This window comes from Nelumbo lutea, chromosome 8, assembly GCF_056320005.1.
Source record: "Nelumbo lutea isolate HS-2025 chromosome 8, American lotus-T2T, whole genome shotgun sequence".
In the NCBI taxonomy this organism is placed as follows: Eukaryota; Viridiplantae; Streptophyta; class Magnoliopsida; order Proteales; family Nelumbonaceae; genus Nelumbo; species Nelumbo lutea.
Genome location: NC_142691.1, coordinates 46227940 through 46246976, shown reverse-complemented (window position 1 = coordinate 46246976; position 19037 = coordinate 46227940). Strand labels below are relative to the sequence as shown.

The following is a 19037-nucleotide window of genomic DNA, read 5'->3' as shown; positions in this document are numbered from 1 at the left end:
AGATAAGAATATAGGTGTCAATGGACTGGATTTGGGTTGAAACCAATCTAAATTAAAATGAATTTGAACAGATTGGACGGTCCAGACATTGAATTGGACCAGTCCAAAATGGTCCAAAATATTCATTGGATTGAATTGAACCTGATCCACTTGTAATGGACTCACATTGGACTGAATTGGATTGGACCAAATCCAGTCTAATTGACACACCTGATTATGCGGTTATAGGTCAGTTTAGCAACTTCAAAAAAAAAAAAAAAATCATATTCAGGCATCAACATTTACAAGGAGAACGAGGCAACAGAAGCGAGAGGATAACTCGAACACTACTAGTACAATGCCAAGATTCAAAAGTAAATTGAGTCCTTTGTAATAAAAAGAATCCATTGTAAGATATATCGTAAATATACAACTTCTGATTGTGATGAACTAACGAAGGCTTAAATTTTTCATTCTATCTGTGATGGTAATATGATTTTATTGAATTCAACCAGAACAGACTGAGATTTGTAATGGAAAAAAAAGGGACAATCACAGCTGCATGGTTGAGCTAGCAAAAATAAATCAATCAACCCGATCCATCCTAGATCTAGAAAGAATCAGTGTTATACAGATTAGTATGAATTCCCTTTAGAAGCATAATTTTGACTTGAAACTGCACTTGTTCATGTAAACAACTAGGTAGCTGCAAAATCACAAAGCACAAGGCTTCAGTATCCACAAAATGATAAGGTGTCAAATTAAATGAGACTAAACTTAAGGATTGAGAGGAAGTCAAGAATCCAAGAGAAAAGACGTGCAGTCTATTCAATCAGATGCTTGATGAACAGCATTTTTCTTTTTTAAATTCCCCCAAGGCAAAATGCCAAGGAAACTTGTGTTATCAGGTGGGCATTTTCATCAATCAATGCATCTATGGAACCACAGCAGAGGAATTAGGTGTCCGCTGTTTAGTCATTTTTCCTAGGTGGTATTACTGCTCAAGTGGTAACTTACTCAAGTTTCAGTGGCACTCCCCAGATGGAGAAATAATTAAATGTTTGCTTATACATGACAATGTACGTGACAAACCAGAAATTTAGTTATTTACTTATTAAGAATGGAAAAGAAAAGTCACTAACCAATGAAAACCCTTAAACTATGAATGTTGCGAGTAGTGTATGCATTACAGCCCAATAGATTATAATTCCAAGACGTAGAGCAGGTTGCCTCATTAATGCTCTGTCGCATGAAACCCTGTACATTACAAACAAGAAATACTTGAACTCAGGTCACAAATCCAAATTAAAGTTCTACTGAAGATTAAGTTGGGACAATTAAGTTGTGCCTACCATAAGCCATCAATCATATCAGTTACAGTTCTTGTAAACCTTGGGACAATCTTTGATGTGGAAAGTGACTTGAAACCATGCACTTCAGGCAGAACCAACCAAAGAAGAAAAGAGAATTAGTAAAGAAAAAACATGTACTGTTATCGATCATCCTACGATATTAGTGATTCATGCGAACCAGAATTGGTGCAAAAAATAAAAGAACAAAGGGAAGCTAACCTTTGTCATCATCTTCATCATTTAGAACACCATCAGCAGGATCCATGTCTATTCCAATGGCAACTTGATCATTATTAACCTTGCGCAGACTGCGAACATGAGATGCCCCAGTAACTGTCCTTTTGTTTATCTGCAACAAAAGTACAACAGATGTTACTTTATAGAAATAACTACAGTTTATAAATCAGTCTTGAAGTTGGTCAATTTGAAATGAAAGGAAAAGAATCGAGGAAGACAAATCCTCTAGGAACCAAAGAATGGATACCCAATTGCATCATCAAAAACAAATTGCACTAGACTAGACCTGTTCACAGGCTGGGTTTCGGGCTCAGCCCATGAACACTTTACACTACTTCAGGCTAGTGCTTCAGGCCAGACCCATTTAGATTTTAGCAGAGGTTCAACCTGAGCCCGGGCAATCTAATTGTAAATATAGTCTTCATCATACTACTGTTTTCTATTCATCAACCATTCTGCATCGTAATAGTCAATACATATAAAATACATTTTTATGTGAAGTAATGCCTGGAAGACCACAAACTAGATGTGCATATGCTTATTCAATTCTTCTCATATAAGCCTCATTCTTACACAATTCAAGAATAAAGTTACAGATGAATTTGGTGGATCAGTAGATAACATATGGTCAAGACACCTTGAGGAGGATTGGCAAAGGACATGGCTGGTCTCCTATGCACTAGGGCAATTGCCCAGTGAATGAGATAAACATGGGAATTTAAGAAGTTGGGTATTTTCCTCATTCATGTGTTAACTAAAGCAAAATATTTCTCCATCATGTAATACTTTGACAGAGTGAATATATGCAATATTCTACATTTCTGTGAATTGAAATTAGGTGCAACTATGAAATCATATAACTATTCATTTTCAGCCACCTAAATTCATGTTGAGGGATCCAACAGCTGACTGAGTTCACCTAGAACACCAGTAAGTGAAAAAAGGCATGGTGATCTACACAGCCATGCATTTATTTTTTATCAATAACACTTTCATTAAATCATCAATAGAAGATTTACAAAAGGAAGACAAACACGCTTATCTTCCAAGTGCAACAAAGAACCTCAAGAAAAGGAAAAAAAGAAAAAGAAAAGAAAGAAAGAAAGAAAACACACTACAGTTACAGCTTGGCCCAAAAAAGTGAGTCCCTTTCTGCCCCTTGTTTAGCTAAACCGTCAGCTAGGGAATTAGCCAATCTTTTAACCCAATGTATCTTAACTTCCATTTCCCACACCAGCCACTTGAATTTCCTCCTCTCATTATTGTACTTCCATAAACCATTGTGATCTTTAAGCAGCCACCCTATCACCACCTCTGAATCCCCTTCAATTCACAGCCATGCATTTATAAGGAGTCAGGATTCCTACAAGGATCATCTCAAGGTATTATTATTAACATCTTTACAATATAATGCTGATGCTTGTCTTTATTAATTATTATTATTATTATTATTATTATTATTATTATTATTATTATTATTGTTATTATTATTATTATTATTATTTTAAAAATTTGCGTGACTTGGCTGGGCTGGTCAGCATAGCTTGTGGATATCAGTTGACCTGCCATGAGGCAGGGGGCCAATGCCAGGGCCATGATTTATAAAACTTGGCCCATTGCTAATATAGGTGATACAGGAGCTGTGTAAGAGTTTAGATAGCCACATTTCACATGAATATAACACCTGCATTTGTATCAACCCAAGACAATCATAATGTCATGTAGAAAACTAGAAATAAATAATTATGCTAAAAGTTCATAAACCTTACCCTTCAGCCTTATTTTCTTTTTATTTGAAAAAGTGGTGAGGTATTCTATTCATATGAAAGATCATCACCCATGTACAACATGGGACTTACATTCAGGAATATATATACAAAAAGAGAAAAAATCTAAATGGGACATCTAATTACAAAACAGGTGAGGATCAAGAAGGGAGTTGTAGTCTCTTCCTTTAACAAGTTAAGTGTGCACAACCAAGAATAATAGCATTTCTTTTATTTTCTCAACAACCATTATCTCCTCACTTACTTTTCTTTTTTCAAAAATCCACAAATTTCTTTCTTCCCAGATGGTCCAACAAATAGCAGTCAGTATCATTCCCCAAACCACATATGTTTGGAGGATTTATAAATATAGAATCCAAAAGTCTGATTGAAACCTGACTTATATTTTGAAGCTACGATCATTGTCTGAATAATTATTGGATTAAGCCTAAACAGGTTAAATGGTCTGCTGCCTAGCTTCAGTCTAATGTGTAGACCTGTCATGTGGAATCCTGCCTAAAGTCACAATTGCAGAACTAGCTTGTACTAAAGTCATTTTATCCACTTTTAACTTTAAATAAGAGTTCAATATTTTTCCTTTGAATCTTAGTTTGAAGGCTAAGGTAGAAGTATCTGGATAATTGAGTTTGCCGAGAAAATTTAGGGTTTCTCATCATTTTGAGAAAAACATTAGACCCTTAAGTGGGTTGAGATATATTATTTTGAGCTATTCTGGCCCATGGGGTGGAGGAAACTGCTCATGTGCCAAACTTCTATCCCTTTTTACAAGGGCTTCAACTAGTTATATCAATAGGTTGGTAGGGAGCTTTGATAGAAGGTTATTGCAGGGTAGAATCAGTTGGATGGCTTCAAATAATTATAGCCCTTCAGCATTCTTTATATTCAAGAAGCAAAGCCATTGGTATCTGGACTGAACATCTCATTCAATTAGATCCTAGATTCCTAGATCTGCTAACAACCTAGCTTATCCAATGGAAAGAGATGGGTCAAGTATGGAATGGGGTACTCCAGCACCTGGGGCTGATGAATATGAACTCTTTTTGAGAGTGAGCACATATCTTTGTTTCATCTCCTGTCTTTAGTCACTTTAAACAGAAGGAATTTCGACATTGGATTATGACATGGTTGTATTTTCATTTCTTATCTGATCAACAAAGCTTTCTGTTTGTACTTAAAAAAAAACAAAAAAATGAAGAATGTCTTTCACAGCAAGGAAGACGAATTCCTGAAGATTAATCTCAAAATGCACGATGTTCTTCTATGATCATGTCAAGATAAGAAGTCAAACTGATAGGCATAGTTTTATACTCCTTCTGAAGGTTCATTCACAATTCCACATATTCAATGTTTGCTTTGTGCAATGGCAGAACAAGATTTTGTAAATATATGATCATGTCAAGATAAGAAGTCAAACTGATAGGCATAGTTTTATACTCCTTCTGAAGGTTCATTCACAATTCCACATATTCAATGTTTGCTTTGTGCAATGGCAGAACAAGATTTTGTAAATAAGGCTTTATTTAGTTAAATAGAAATGAATTGGGGTGACAAGGTTATTCAAAAGAAACTGGTGTTGTCTTACTAAAAAAGCACAGTTTGATCTCAAACTTTCAGCTCTAACATATATGCGGGAATATTTCATCTTTTTAAGAACAAATCACACATGAAAGCTCAATTCTACTAGTAACATAATTAACAAGTAACTTCCATCTAAAATATGGAAGGAGCAAAAACAACATACATGCAAGTCTTGTTTTTTTTACCAGTGACATACATGCAAGTCTTCTTACACAAGTCCCTGAAAAACACTTCATTTGGTATAAGAAAAAGAAAATAGGGCATGAGGAGATGACTTACAAATGGTTCAACCTCCAAAATCTCAGTGGTGGTCATATTGTTTGATGGGCCAGAAACTCCTGAAAGCAAAGCCAGTTGGGTTTCCTTCTCTTGTAAAGACCTCTCAAGAGTTTCTTCTTTGTGCAAAAGTTCTTCTATCCTACTCTTTTCTTCTTGTAACAGAGCTTCTCTGCTTTGAGCCATTACCCGTAGATTTTCAGATTCTGACATGATAGACGTGATCTGCTTATCAATAATATCTTTGTATGCATGCATCCGGTTGCAATCGCTATCACCAAGATGTAAATCATGCACCCCAAGACGTGAAATGATCATGTCCAACCATGTCATCACCTCATTGATCTCATCCGAATTTTTCTTGTTATGTGATGAAGCTAGAAGATTATCAGTCAACTTTGTATTCTCTTGGCGTAGGAATGATATCTCTGCATCTCGACCTTGCAATTGCGATTGAAGACTCTCAACCTCAGAGAGGAGGCTTTTAAATAGATGATGAAGGTCATCAAACTTGGTCATAGTGATAGAAAGATTTGCCATAGCCTTCGCATGAGAAGCTTCAAGGTTCTCCAAATCTAGATTCTTTTGTTGCACTACTTTCTCCAACTCCTCTATCCTTTTTGTCAATTCTTCCATCTGTAATTCCTCTTCATCAAGTGCTTGCAAGAGTGCCTCATTTTCTGCCATGCAACAAATTGTGACCGTCAAAAGATTGCATTGATAAACATCATATATGTATATGTTGTGTGTGTGCGAGACAGACAGACAGACAGAGAGTCATAAACATACCTTGTTCTTTGGAAGTTAGCTTATCTGCTAACAATTTGTTTCTCTCCTGCAATTCCATTGAGGAGGCTTCCTCATGCTGTAGCTCTTTTATCCTCAACTCTAATAAGTTTCGCTGTTCCTCCAGCATCTCTAACTGCTTCTCCAATTTATGCACCTGGTCTTTAGCAGATTCAAGATCTAGTGAGTACCTCCTAGCAACAGCTTCAGCTTCCTTGATTTGACTTACAAGCTCCCCACAGACCATATTACTCTGGATGTCCTTCTCCTGAAGTTCTTTCTGCAGATTAAATATGGTGGATTTCAGATCCTTTTGTCTGTCCTCTAACATACTTGTCAAACCCCTAACTGCTGCTAATAAGATTTCTGCTATTTTCTTAATGCACTCTTCTGTTGTAACAAGAACTTGTTCATCAACAGGGTCTCGTCCATTGATGTATGTTGGCAATTTCAAGTCCATCCCCATGTTTGCCAACACATTTACTTTAGATTCCAAAACAGTTCCAACCATTTGGGTTTTCTGATTCTCAATTTCAAAAATTGAGGTAGTGAATGCTTCATAAAGTAAGGCAACACCTCGACGCATCACAAAAATTTCAGTATCTTGTCCCTTTTTCATCAACTCTGAACAAGTGACGTCTTTCTTCAGGTGTTCCAAGGATTCTTTCTGAGAAACTATTTCCCCATGAAGAGTCTCCATGACTTTAGACAGGCTTACAGCTTGTTGATCAGCAGAGATGGAGTGTTTGTGAATTTTTTCTTTCAGAGAATCAATTTCTCTATTGAATTCACACAATCCGTTACCAACATGATGAAGCACTTCATTTATAATGCTCTCATCAAAATGATCCTGCATCTTCATCTCTGAGAAAGTACCAGTAGTAGGAAATTTCCCCTGAACAAGCAAATCAAGATCAGAAAGGCAGATTTTCTATTACTTTGTAGCTTACATATGGAAGCATGTCAGGATTGAGAAGTTGGTACGAACATATCTCATCTACTTCAGTCTATCCAACCAAAAGAAGATTAACATCCAGAGAAAAGGGAGATCCTATACCACACAAAAATAAGTAATAACACTATAAATTTATAGCAAGATGTGGAAAAGCCCATATCAAACAAATGCCAAATTTTACAATGCAACCCTAATAATTAATCTTTCATTAATTTTGCTTTGCTTCAAATTCATGCAGAAGAGATTGAAATAGAATTTTCGAATTTGACAAATAAATACAAATACATATAATAAGCCACATACAATGAACAAGGAGAATACATTTTTAATTGTACAGAGTGGTGAGAATAGCTTGGTTCTCCGGTGCAGTTTAATGTTTGCACTTAAGAACATTGGGTGTCAGGTAAGAAAGGCAAAAGATTAAAGAGTAGCATTCTACTTAAAACTAAAAAATCAGCTAAAAAGTTGTCTACAGAGTGGAACCTACTCAAATTAATTGGGTAATAAAGGGGAACAAGGTACAAGTTATTTAGTTACTTTATAATACAGGATGCATCTTTATAAACCTAAAGATCCTTCAATAGGAGAATTCCTGTTTCCCAGAAAACTAGAACATAAATGCACATCTAAGTTCAACAAAGCAATGAAGTTGGTGTGCATATGTGTACACCATGTAGTTAACACCAAACAGTTGAATAAAGCTTTGTCGAGTTGGGGTTAGTGGGTATACATTTGGACACTGGGCAGGAATAAAAGGTTTCCTAATAGGGTCAATCTCACTAGAAATCCCAAGGTGGAGAAACTACTGTCAATATGAAACCATCCAATAAATAAAGGGGCCTTCTAGATTGACTGTGTATTAAAATTTTTCCCTAAGCCAAACCAGGAGTTCGAAATTTCATATGTTAAAATACTGCTAAAAACAATATCCTATTTAGGGCAGGTGGTAAGAGATATTAACCTGAAACTTGCCCCATGATGAGATTAGTTTGTTAGTCAAAGTCAATTTGTGAGGGAGCCTTAACATCTGAGAAATCTTATAGTGTTCCACATGCCAAGCTGGTTGGTTGTGGGTGGCGGTGGGGGGAAGGGCCCAACATTTTTTTTTAGAAAAGGTAAAGTAAATTTTTATTAAAAGGGCAGAGGCCTAAGAATAGTACAACACAGAGGCAGAGAGGACAACAGACCCAACACCCAAGCCACAAGGAGAAAGCTAGAGAACCCACAAACTGATAAAGCTCAAAACCTGGCCTAGATTACAATTATCAAACTTCTTGGGTGAAGAAACCCAAGAGACAATCCTGCCCACAATGAAGCTAACCAAAAGTCCATAACATCAATGCCTCTATATATGTTAGTAAATAGTCTACCATTCCTCTCAGCCCAGATTGTCCCCATGACAGCAGCAGGAACAGTCATCCAAAAGCATTTCCCTTTACTGCTCACAAATTCAGCAACCCTTGAACTGTAGAAGGCATAAACCAGCTTAGTTTGGCAATCATGAATCCAAAAGATCCCAATATTTTCCTCTTATCAACCTCTATTAATGAATCAAGTTTGAGCCTAAAAACCTTTGCAGTGTATTTAAAAGAATCAAAACAAATCCTTATCAGAAAAGCTTAATATTTTTTGATAAGTAATAAAGTGATTTGTTAAGAATAATTAATATGAACCAACATAAGGTACGTAATAGAGTTCCCACAGAGAGGCACGAGACACTGTCTCAGAAACACATCAAAATTACAACTGAGCCCAGAATAAATTTTCCCAAGAGAAACTTCCCAGCAAAGAGCTCCCACTTTGGGGGGGATGAGTTTAGATCAAATTTCTTTACAAATGAAAGATTGAGGGTTGGGCGGGTACACAACTAGGAAAAGAAGGAAGAACACAAAAAGATACCTAAAGAGTTGGGAGTCCAATTTCTGGCATCAAGCTTGGACTTGGAGTGGTCTAGCTCAGAGACTCTCAGATCCCTTCTAAAACCCAGATTCCAACTTAATCCAGAAGACTGGGAGAAAGACAGAAACCTCTGAATGGGTTCATTTTTAAGAAGGGAGAGGGAATACAAGGAGGGAAAGAGGTCCAAGGGTGGAATTTCCAATCCAGGTGTCTTCCCAAAAGAGAACCCTTTCTCCAATACAAGCGTCATACCTGATAAGGCTCAGAAAAGGGGGAAGAATGCCATTAATGGCCTTCCACTGAGAGTTCAGAGTAGCCCGCCAAGACACTCCAGCATCCCAACCATTCTCTGCGTGTCCATGAATACTCCCTATAACCTTGTGCCACAGCCTATCCATCTCTAATGCCATCTCCACAATATTATATTACTATAGAAAAATACTAATACAAGCAAGGGTACAGGGCAGATTTAGACTAGAGGACTGAACAGGTGGCACATAGAGAGGTCCTTTATGTGGTGGGTAATTCAGATCAGTACATCTATCCACACAGCAGAAATAGAGCAGGCTTTATAGGAAAGCCCCCTAATCAACCTAATAGATAACATTTCTCCTATTTACTATATATGACATATGAGAGTGGACTGGCTAGTCTGGTCATTAAAGAAGTCAAAATGGTCCAGGATGACAAGAAGGTTGGAGCCTGAAAAGGGCCTCACAAATCCCACTTATGACACTATAGTTCATTGGAAAATTGCAGTCCAAATACCCTTTAACATATAACCTGAATAAGCACTTTCCTACACTTAATTAAAAACTAGGAACTTTGGTTGGCTAATCAATCTGTATGGCTCCGCTTGAGAAGGGTGTAAATACAATTATGTTCAGTTCAAATACAAATTGTCATTTTCATGAACCTTTCACATTTGTATTTGCACTGAACATATTTCTATTTAAACTCTTCCCAAATGGAGCCTATAGGAAAGCCTCCTAATCAACCCAATTCGGGAACTTTTTCCTATTTAGTATATAAGAGATATATGAGACTGGGCCGAATTGTCTGGTCATTAAAGAAATCCAAATGGCTCAGGATGATAAAAAGGCTGTGGTGTGAAAACAGCATCATGTATCCCTCTTAAGACACCTTATTCAAGGGAAAATTTCAGCCCAGACAACCTTACATAATAGACAGAATAGGCTCTTCCTGCACACTCCATTTATTAATGTTAAATTAAAAATTAGAAACTCCAGCTGAGCAGGATGGATGGATACAGCAGGATGAATAGGAAATCCCCCCAAGTGATAGATAGAAAGATATGGATGCAACAGTTCATGATATAAATAAATTCTTCCATTTGCTTTGCTAACCCTTTCTCAAGTACAGCAGTCAGGTTAGCGCTCATTTTTGCTCTTTTCTTTCTCCCCCATAATAATAATTCCATTACTTATTCAAAAATAAAGGAAAAAGAAAAGGAACTTTATCCTTTCAGAATCAATGTTGATCCTTATAAGGATGGACAAAATCTTAAGCCCCTGATAAAGACAAAGCAAATCCAACTGCATACACAAAAAGCACCCAAATTTGATAGGAACCACTTGTTGTAGGCTACTAAATAGGATGGAGAATCACCCATAGGCATCCAAAGTAGTCTTTCTAATTTTTCTTCTTTTACTGAACAAAGGTAAAGTATATTGTATTAAATCAAAAAAGTATATGGTCCTCTGTACAATGAGTTGCTGTACATGTATAACAGAAAAAGAATTCCTCATGCTTGATCATAGAACCGCATTTTGTGTTATATGTCCCATGTCAAAAAAAGCAAATATATGTATATCAAGACCATGATTTTGTATTACAATTTCAGACTAGGCCTTATAATCAATCCGATTTCATCTCTATCCCAATTTTATTTTGTATTGCCCCTTAAATCTTACCTATTTCTGGCCATTTTTTAATTATTTGATCAATGCCAAAATTAGCACGCCATATTATTCACATACCAATGAGGTCTGAAACCAAAATGGAATTACAATATTTATGAAATTCCATCAGATCTTTAACTCTTGTACTGATGCAAAACAAAAAAAAAGACAGTCCAATAAAACACATCAAAAGACAAGCAAGGTAGACAACAATACAACAAACTGAAAAATGTGCAGGCAAGAATGGAAATTACCTCTTCCATTGAGTTGCTGGAAAGAAATCCATGAGATGACTTGAGAGGAGAGAAAAGCACATTATTGCTATTCATTTGTTTCAACAATGTGCTCATACTAGCATCTACATCATTTAAAAGCCCCAACTCCTTGATAAGAACATCTTCTACCAATTTTTTAACACCAAAGCATCCATTCCTGAGTTGATCAATGGCAGCTTTCAACTCCATAGCTTCTGAATACTGGTTCTTTCTTTCTTCTGAATGAAGAGTAATCAACTTTTCAAGATGCGAAAGGGCTTCATCTCTTTGAGAAACCATCACATCTCTTTCCTTGGAAACTTCTGCAAGAAAAGCCTCTGCCTTTGCTAACTCCTCATGTAGGCCATCAGCCCTTTCATTGACCTCATTCAGCTCTGCTAGAAGCAGTTCAGTTGCCCTTTTAGATTTCTTTGCTTCATGCTCTGTTGATGCTAAAGCTGCATGCAAATCATGATACAGTTTCCCTATTCCCTCCAACTTCTGTACAGGATCAATGACAATAAAGTCACCCTCAACAGAAATTCCATGTAAAGTATTTAATAACCTGTTCAAGGTCTGATTGCTATCCTCCAAATTGTGCTCAGTCTCTGACAGACGATTCCTTAAGAACAAACTCTCAGATTCTAGAGTCTGTACCTTCTCTGCATAGGCAGACAATTCTTTTATTCTCTGTTCATAATGCACAAGAACATCTCCCCGATGGTTAAGCTCACTCTTTAAGTGTTCCATCTCAGTGTTCATCGCTTCAATGGTTTGTTTTAGACTGTCCCTCTGTTGCACCAACCCCTTCCCTTTCCTAACTGCAACATTTAACTTCTCTCTTGTGGAAATCAACTTCTTCTCCTCCTGATTAAGTCTCTCCTTCAGGTCATCTCTTTGTGCATTTAGCACATCAACTTCAGAAATCAAAGATTGAAGCTTCTCCATAGTTTTGTCCCTCTCCTCCTTCACATGAGACAGGCTACTCAAAGCCTCCTCAAGTTCTTTCTTAAAAACTGTCATATTCAGCTCTGCGGAATCTAATACATCTTTACCTCTCCTTTCGTAGTTTGATGCATCAACTTCTTTCGGAACAATTTCCTTCACTGTGCCTTCAAGTGCTGATTTATCCATGGAGAGGGCTCTATAGTTGTCTATAAGCTTCCTCAGAAATCCTTCTAGACATTCAGTATTACTACTGCCAGGCACCATGTGTTCTGTACCATAATCCTGCAGTACATCACTAATTAAAACCTGCAATCTCCTAATCTCATCCTCCATATGGCGATGATACTCCTCAATCTCAAGCTTCTGAACCAACTTCTCTTGCAAACCAGTTAGTTCATTCATCAAATTATATTTCTCAAGTTCATATTGAGTCGCTTTCTTGGAGACATTTTCAAGTTCAAGAGTGAGAATTTCCAGATTTTCAGAAAGGAGACCCTTTTCATGAGTAACCGCTTGAAGTGCCACTTCAAGTTCAGATATTTTCCTTTGCAACTCTTCCAAGTCAGCTGTGACTGACCCACAATGACTTTCCAGGTTCCCAATCTTCCTCTGGAGAAGATCCTTATCTTGGTAAGCCTCAGAGAGTGCACCTCCTAACCACTCAATCCTATCTTCTGGCTCCATCGACCGCAACTGCAAGGGCATATTTATCCTGTCCAAGATTTCTTCCCACCTTTGCACAAGGTTGTTCCTTTCCATTAATGACTGTTCCAGCATCTCATTTTGCTCAGCCAAGCCATAGAACTTATTCTGAAGCTCCTCATATTTTATTCTCAATTCATCAGCTGGATTTGAGCTCTGCTGTACATCTTCTTTCCAGGCATCCATAACAACAAAACCTGCATCAGAATAAGACCCGCCACCTACAGAACTTTTCTGATCCCAGTCAGCCAGAGGCAATGAGTTCCCCATTACTGATCTTACCAGCCACTCAATCTTCTCAATTATATCTCTGGAGTGAAAATGCTCTGGAAGATCAAGGTCTTCCAATAGCTCTTCTATCCTCTGAAGAATGGAATCTTTAACGAGGAAAGATTCTCTTAATGCAGTAGCCGAGTTCCGAATGTACGAGAGTTCAGATTCTAGAGCTTCGACACGGTCACCTGCCTCAGAATAAGCCTTAAGTTTTATCTCGGCCTCATGAAGCCTAGTGTCTTTCAACTGTAATTCCTGTGAGCACCTCTCAAGTTCACTGGATGACTCTGCCAATGACTGTTTTAGACCGTCTCGCTGTGTGATCAAGCCTTTGCCTTTTGCAACAGCTATACTAAGTTTCTCTCTAAGAGAAGATACCCTCTGCTCTGACTGCTCTAGTTCAGTTACTTTTGCTTGTAAATCAGTACATACAGCTTGAAGGGCTTCCTCTGTCTTGCTTAAACTTCCCTTGAGAAGGTGAATTTCATCTTCTTGTTGAAGATTCAAGGAGCTTATTTCAAGCATCCTTCCCTTCAGTTCATTCAGTTCTGTTACCTTAGACTCGAAACTGTCCTTTGACAAGCTGACCTGCTCACTAGCTTGTCTGTACTTTTGGATAAGAACAGCAATTGAAGACCCCAGGAGTGAAACCGGTGACTTATCTGAGTCAATCTCCCTGGCTTCCGCCTTAATTATGCCCTCAACATCTTCAACCAACTCAAGAACAGCTTTTGTGTCAAGGTTGCTTTTATTCATATCTTCAAGTTCTTGTGTTCGCTTTGTCAATTCCAACTCGAGCTCATTCTTTGCATTCTCCAGTTGTAGCCTCTCATCTAGCAACTTGCCCAACTGTTCTATGAGGTTGCTTTTATTCATATCTTCAACTTCTTGTGTTCGCTTTGTCAATTCCAACTCGAGCTCACTCTTTGCATTCTCCAGTTGTAGCCTCTCATCTAACAACTTGCCCAACTGTTCTATGAGGGCTTCATAGTGATTTGGCTGTAAAGGATCAAGCAATATTACACCATTCATATCCATATCATTTTCTTCTACATCTCCATGTGAGGCATTAATAAGTTTTCTTAGATCTCCATAAATTCTATTTAATAGCACTACAGCCAATTCGTTTCTTCTATGCAAATCAGAAAACTTTTCACTTAATTCTTCATGTAAGCAACGTGTCACTTCATGATCTGTGCAAGCTGATTGAAGTTTCATATGCAGATCCTCAATAACTTTGATCGCAGCATTTACAGAAGCAGAAATATGGGAATCTACACCAAAATCATCAGAAAGGACCATCGAACCATGGGGAGGACAGAATCTTCTAATAGATGCATCAAGCTCCTCAACTGTCTTGTAAATTACAGCAACAATAGAGTTCCATTCTTGATCAACAATGGATGTTTTCTCATCCACCTCCTTCTGCAGATTTTCTACTTGACTGAACATCATGGCTGCCATCTCATCTAAACTTTGCTTTACTTCATGCAACTGGCTCTGCAAATCACCAATTCTTGATTGATATACAGCTAACTTTTCATCCACCACATTTTCCAGGTTTTCTACTTGACTGAACATTGTGGCTGCTGTCTCATCTGAACTTCGCTGTACTTCATGCAACTGGTTCTGTAAATGACCAATTCTTGATTGATACACAGTCAGCTTATCAACAAGCTCACTGTTTTTTGCTTCAAGATCCCCGACTTGTTTCTTTAAAGCATTGCAGAGAACCTTAAGTTCACTGTTCTTTGTTCCAAGATTATTGCTTTGTTGCGTTGAAGCTTCATATAGTGCCTTCAGCTCCTTGTAAGCAACAGCAGATAGTTTCTTATTGTTTTGCTCTTCCTTGAATAGTTCATCAACCTTGATAAAATTAAGATTCAACTCCTTGAGCACATCTCTCATGTGGCCAATTTGCACCTTTGCCAATTGAAATGGATCTGCTGCTGATCGTTCTCCTTCAAGCAGAGGTACCTCTTCTGGTTCACTGTCATCTTGGTGAACTTTCAACTCAAAGGCTTGAATCAATTTTGATACTCCAGCGGACGACGCTATACCACCTGATCTACTTAAGGATGTTGACTGAGAGTGCAACCCTTCAATCGCCTTTTCAAGTTGAATAATTATTCCCTCAGCCTCCTCCACCAGCTTCAAGTGATCCATCAATTCTATAGTTCCAACAGAAACATCAATCACTTCCTTTTCCATAATGCTCGAGTCTGCAGATTTCCCCATGACACCAGAAGCAATCTCTCCATCACATTTTTCCTGAATTTTCTGAGAAGTTTCATCTAAAGTTGAATTATAATGACCCATGCTTAGCATATCAGAACTGTCTAACCGATTTCTACGTTCTCCAGCCTGACTGATTGGTTGCATAGCATTAATTTCTTTCGTCTTAGCTTTATGCATCTCTAGGTTGCTTGAAGGAAACACATTTTCTTCAGTGAGTTGTTCAAGACGTCCAATTGCTTCTTTATGATCAACCTCAAGCTGCTTGTATTTACCACATTCCTTAGCTAGCTGATCTTGATAAAGAGCAAGCTCAGCTAAAAATTTCTCATGTTCATGTGCAAAATACCCTTTCTCCCCCTCAAGCTTCTTGTTCTTCTCTGTCAGTGATGTGAGACTCCCATTTAAGTTGGCATTTTCAGCAGTGAGTTGTGCAAGGCGCACTATTGCCTCTTTATGGTCAACCTCAAGTTGCAAATATTTACCAGATTCCTTATCTAACTGTTCCCGATGATCAGCAAGCATGGCTAGGAGTTTCTCATTATCATGTGAAAAATACCCTTTCTCCTCTTCATACTTATCTTTCTCCTCCATAAGTGACATAAGGCTCCCATTTAAGTTGGTATTTTCAACAGTAACTTGTTCAAGACGTGCAATTGCTTCTTTAAGGTCAACCTCAAGTTGCATATATTTACCACGTTCCTTCACCAACTGTTCCTGATGATCAACAAGCTCGGCTGAAAGTTTCTCATTCTCATGGACAACATGCATTTTACCCTCCTGAAGCTTCTCGTTCTCCTCTTTCAGCGATGTGACACTCCCATTTAAGTTGGTATTTTCCTCTTGTAAAGATGCCACTAAGCTTTTGAGTTCATCCAACTCTGCCAATAGAACCCCATAATCCTCCTGTGATCTTTCCAGTTTAGCCTGCAAATCATAAGCCCTGGAAGCAGTTTCCTCAATCCCTCCTCTTGCAGTGAAAAGTTGTGTTTCAAACTGCTCCTTCTCCTCTACTCTCACAGCCTGAATATCAGATTTATACTGTACAAGTTCATTATTGAGACTTAGGTTGGCTTTCTGAGTTTCTTTGAGTAGAGCATTGAGCCTGCAAACTTCGTCAACCAAATGACAATTACGCTGATCAAATTCAAGTTGTAGCTCGATCTGTTCTGCCAGTTGCAATTGGAGGAGTTCTTTTGCAACATATGTGAAGTAAAATTCCTCCTTAAAACTCTCTAAAACATCAGCAGAGCCACCTCTCAGCACAATGAAATTACTCACATCCCCTTGATCTGAATCCCTCCCTATTACTTCCAAGGGATTTTGATGAATTTTAGTAGCATGTAAACCAGCTCCACCAGGAAAAGCCAGTTGTTCATTTACTTCATGCATTTTCATTCCTCGTTCCATATCAGGTTGAACCCCTTCTTTCCGTTCACACACTAGATCACATGATGCTGATAAACTTTCCAAATTATTTTTGTGAGAAGAAGCTGCAACTAGATCTTCCTTCTGCACTTCTGATATCAATAGAAGATCAGAAGCTCGGGTACCTTCTTGCTTGTGAGTTGTCTCAGTGGAAATAGAAATACCACCCATCCCATGGATTGGCTTTCTCATGTCTTCCCCATCTGGAACTGCCATTGCAAGATTTTCACCACTTCCCTCATACTTGGTTTCAAGAACTCCCCCATCTATTTCATGCTCTACCTTCACGTATCCAACTTCTGAACTCTCATCATCATGTAAATATTTTTCATCATTCCCATCATAATGATTTGAACCCGAACCATCAGCTTCCTGCATTGCCCCTACCCAGCAACAAATGAGATTTTAATTATACATCAAATTCAAAAATTACATTTTCTAATCTTACCAACTTATCCTGCTTACTTTTAATAGAAACAAAAAATAAGACATTGATGAACAATAAAAGAAATCGAGCAAAACCTATTTCCCTTACCTGATCTTCCCTTGAATTAATCATCGACGAATAGGTTTCTGCCATTTTGACTGCAACAGCAACACCCTCAGTGGTTTCCACTGTAGCAGGTGAAGTCAGCAACTCAACAGACACCAGCCTTGCATCATTGACAGACTCCCCTCCCACCACCATTTCCACGGGTGGAGTCCCTTGTGAATTAACCCGTGATGCATCAACCTCAAAAGAATTAAGTTTACCCGTAACAAGTGCAGATGATGGATCAACTCCAGGTTGTATTTTAGCATCAAGGGTTGGCAAAGTTTCTTCCTTTCGCAAATCAACAGATGCCAATACAGAACCACTAGCTGATAAACTTTCCCCTCTGTTCAACTCTGCTCCAACAGATGAACCCGATGACTCAAGTGTTGACATATCAGTATCAAGAACAACTGAATTCCCCACAGAACGTGACAACGATGAATCAACAGAGTCCACATCAGCATCTTGAGGTGACAACGGTTCCCCATCAGCCAAGGCCGAGGCTGACGGTTTATCAGCAGCTGATGCGAGTTCAGCATGCACCTCACGTTCGGACTTACTACTCTTACGAGTAGATTTTCCTTGGCCACTCCCTTTTGTCCCCTTCGTCTGCCTATATTGTTGGAACTGATACACAAATTCAGAGAGAAGGTTAAATTCTGATCTCCCTTAATTCACAGGTTCCCCAGCTACTAAAACCAAAGCTTAATTGAATTAAAACAAAACCTAGGTTTTCCAATTCAGAAAATCTTCAGATATTACACAGATCCAGAGTTCAAAAATATCGACAGTAACCTTTTTCATCCCCGCGGCGAGCATATCGTTCTTCTTTTTATTCTTCTCCATCTGATCTACTCCGTAATCAATCCCTCGTCCACACCACGTATCAATAGCAGCTCATCCTCCCCATCAAATCTCCACTCTTAAGCACAAAAAACAATAAAAACACTTCATATTATCAAAAATGTAATCGAACAAGGAAATCAAACAAAACCCTAATTCAATTCAAGGGCTTCTTCAACAGTTTCAAAATAAACATTCACACTCCTAATCCCTCTCGAACACTACGAAAATTTTGAAAAAAATATATATATAAAAACTAAAAAATACAAAAGAAAAAAACAAGGAAAGACACCATACCTCGATCCAATACAGAGTAGAACGAGGGAAGAAACCCTAATTTTCCTTCTTTTTCTTCTTCTTCCTCGTCGTCGTCGTCGTCGTTATTCTTTTGTTCTTGCCTTCGCTGTGTCGGTTGCTTATACTCTGTGAAAGCTCTCTTCCTCTCTTAGATCTGACGCAAGCCTTCTGGTGAGATTTTGTTTGTTTTTTCCATCGAACAGAGGCAAAATCATGGTCGTTATTTTTTTTATCCGGTTCGGGTAACGGTTAAATTAGGGATCAAACCCATGAAGGCATGAAGCGACGGTTGGGATTGTTATCATTCGTCAACGTCAATAAAGAAGAATAGATGCGGTGGGTTTGGGCTTTGGGTTGTTGGGCTTGAAAAGTAAGGGCAATGGGCTAAAATATTTGAGCCCAGATGATGAATCCACTATGTATTTGTTTGTATTCATAGTGGGCTACAATTGTGAGCCTACAAATACCACTCAATTAAACATATTGATTAAAGTTTGACTTGATTAGTGAAGATTACAGATTTTGATCTATCACATGTTGATAGAGGTGAGCATTTGATTTATTTGGCAAAAAATTGAACCGAATAAATCAAAATAGAATAAATTAAAATCAAAATAACTAAATCAAAAACGGATTTTTATATATTGATATAAAACCAAATTTTATCTATTTATTATTATTATTATTATAAATGAAATTTGGTTTTTCCAATTAAATAGATTAAACCAAAAACTGAATTAACCGAACCAAA

The 19037-nt window shown here is 37.9% G+C and overlaps 1 protein-coding gene across 2 annotated transcripts; it reads right to left on the bottom strand.

The window, feature by feature from the left end:
- Window positions 1-346: 346 nt before the first annotated feature.
- Window positions 347-18487, bottom strand: LOC148843986 (nucleoporin). Of its 2 annotated transcripts, none has more exons than XM_088959942.1 (10): window positions 18287-18487; window positions 17942-18068; window positions 17147-17773; window positions 11026-16983; window positions 5999-6890; window positions 5213-5889; window positions 1551-1680; window positions 1332-1413; window positions 1122-1236; window positions 347-685 (listed from the first exon to the last, which is right to left on the bottom strand). In XM_088959942.1, the coding sequence occupies exons 2-9, from the start codon at window positions 17990-17992 to the stop codon at window positions 1134-1136; spliced, it is 8520 nt and encodes a 2839-aa protein (XP_088816068.1). In that variant the 5' UTR covers window positions 17993-18068; window positions 18287-18487; the 3' UTR covers window positions 347-685; window positions 1122-1133. The 2 variants fall into 2 exon arrangements, with proteins under 2 accessions (XP_088816068.1, XP_088816069.1); XM_088959943.1 differs by having other exon boundaries at window positions 11026-16994; window positions 18287-18365.
- Between the last annotated feature and the right edge of the window lie 550 nt (window positions 18488-19037).

What these genes read in the sequence shown, in the direction of transcription:
- LOC148843986 (XM_088959942.1), bottom strand. Translation starts at nt 17,992, where the DNA reads ATGGAGAAGAATAAAAAGAAGAACGATATGCTCGCCGCGGGGATGAAA. An exon ending in TCGCCGCGGGGATGAAAAAG is followed by an intron (nt 17,774 to 17,941) that starts GTTACTGTCGAT and finishes TTTGTGTATCAG; the next exon opens with TTCCAACAATATAGGCAGAC. An exon ending in TTAATTCAAGGGAAGATCAG is followed by an intron (nt 16,984 to 17,146) that starts GTAAGGGAAATA and finishes GGGGCAATGCAG; the next exon opens with GAAGCTGATGGTTCGGGTTC.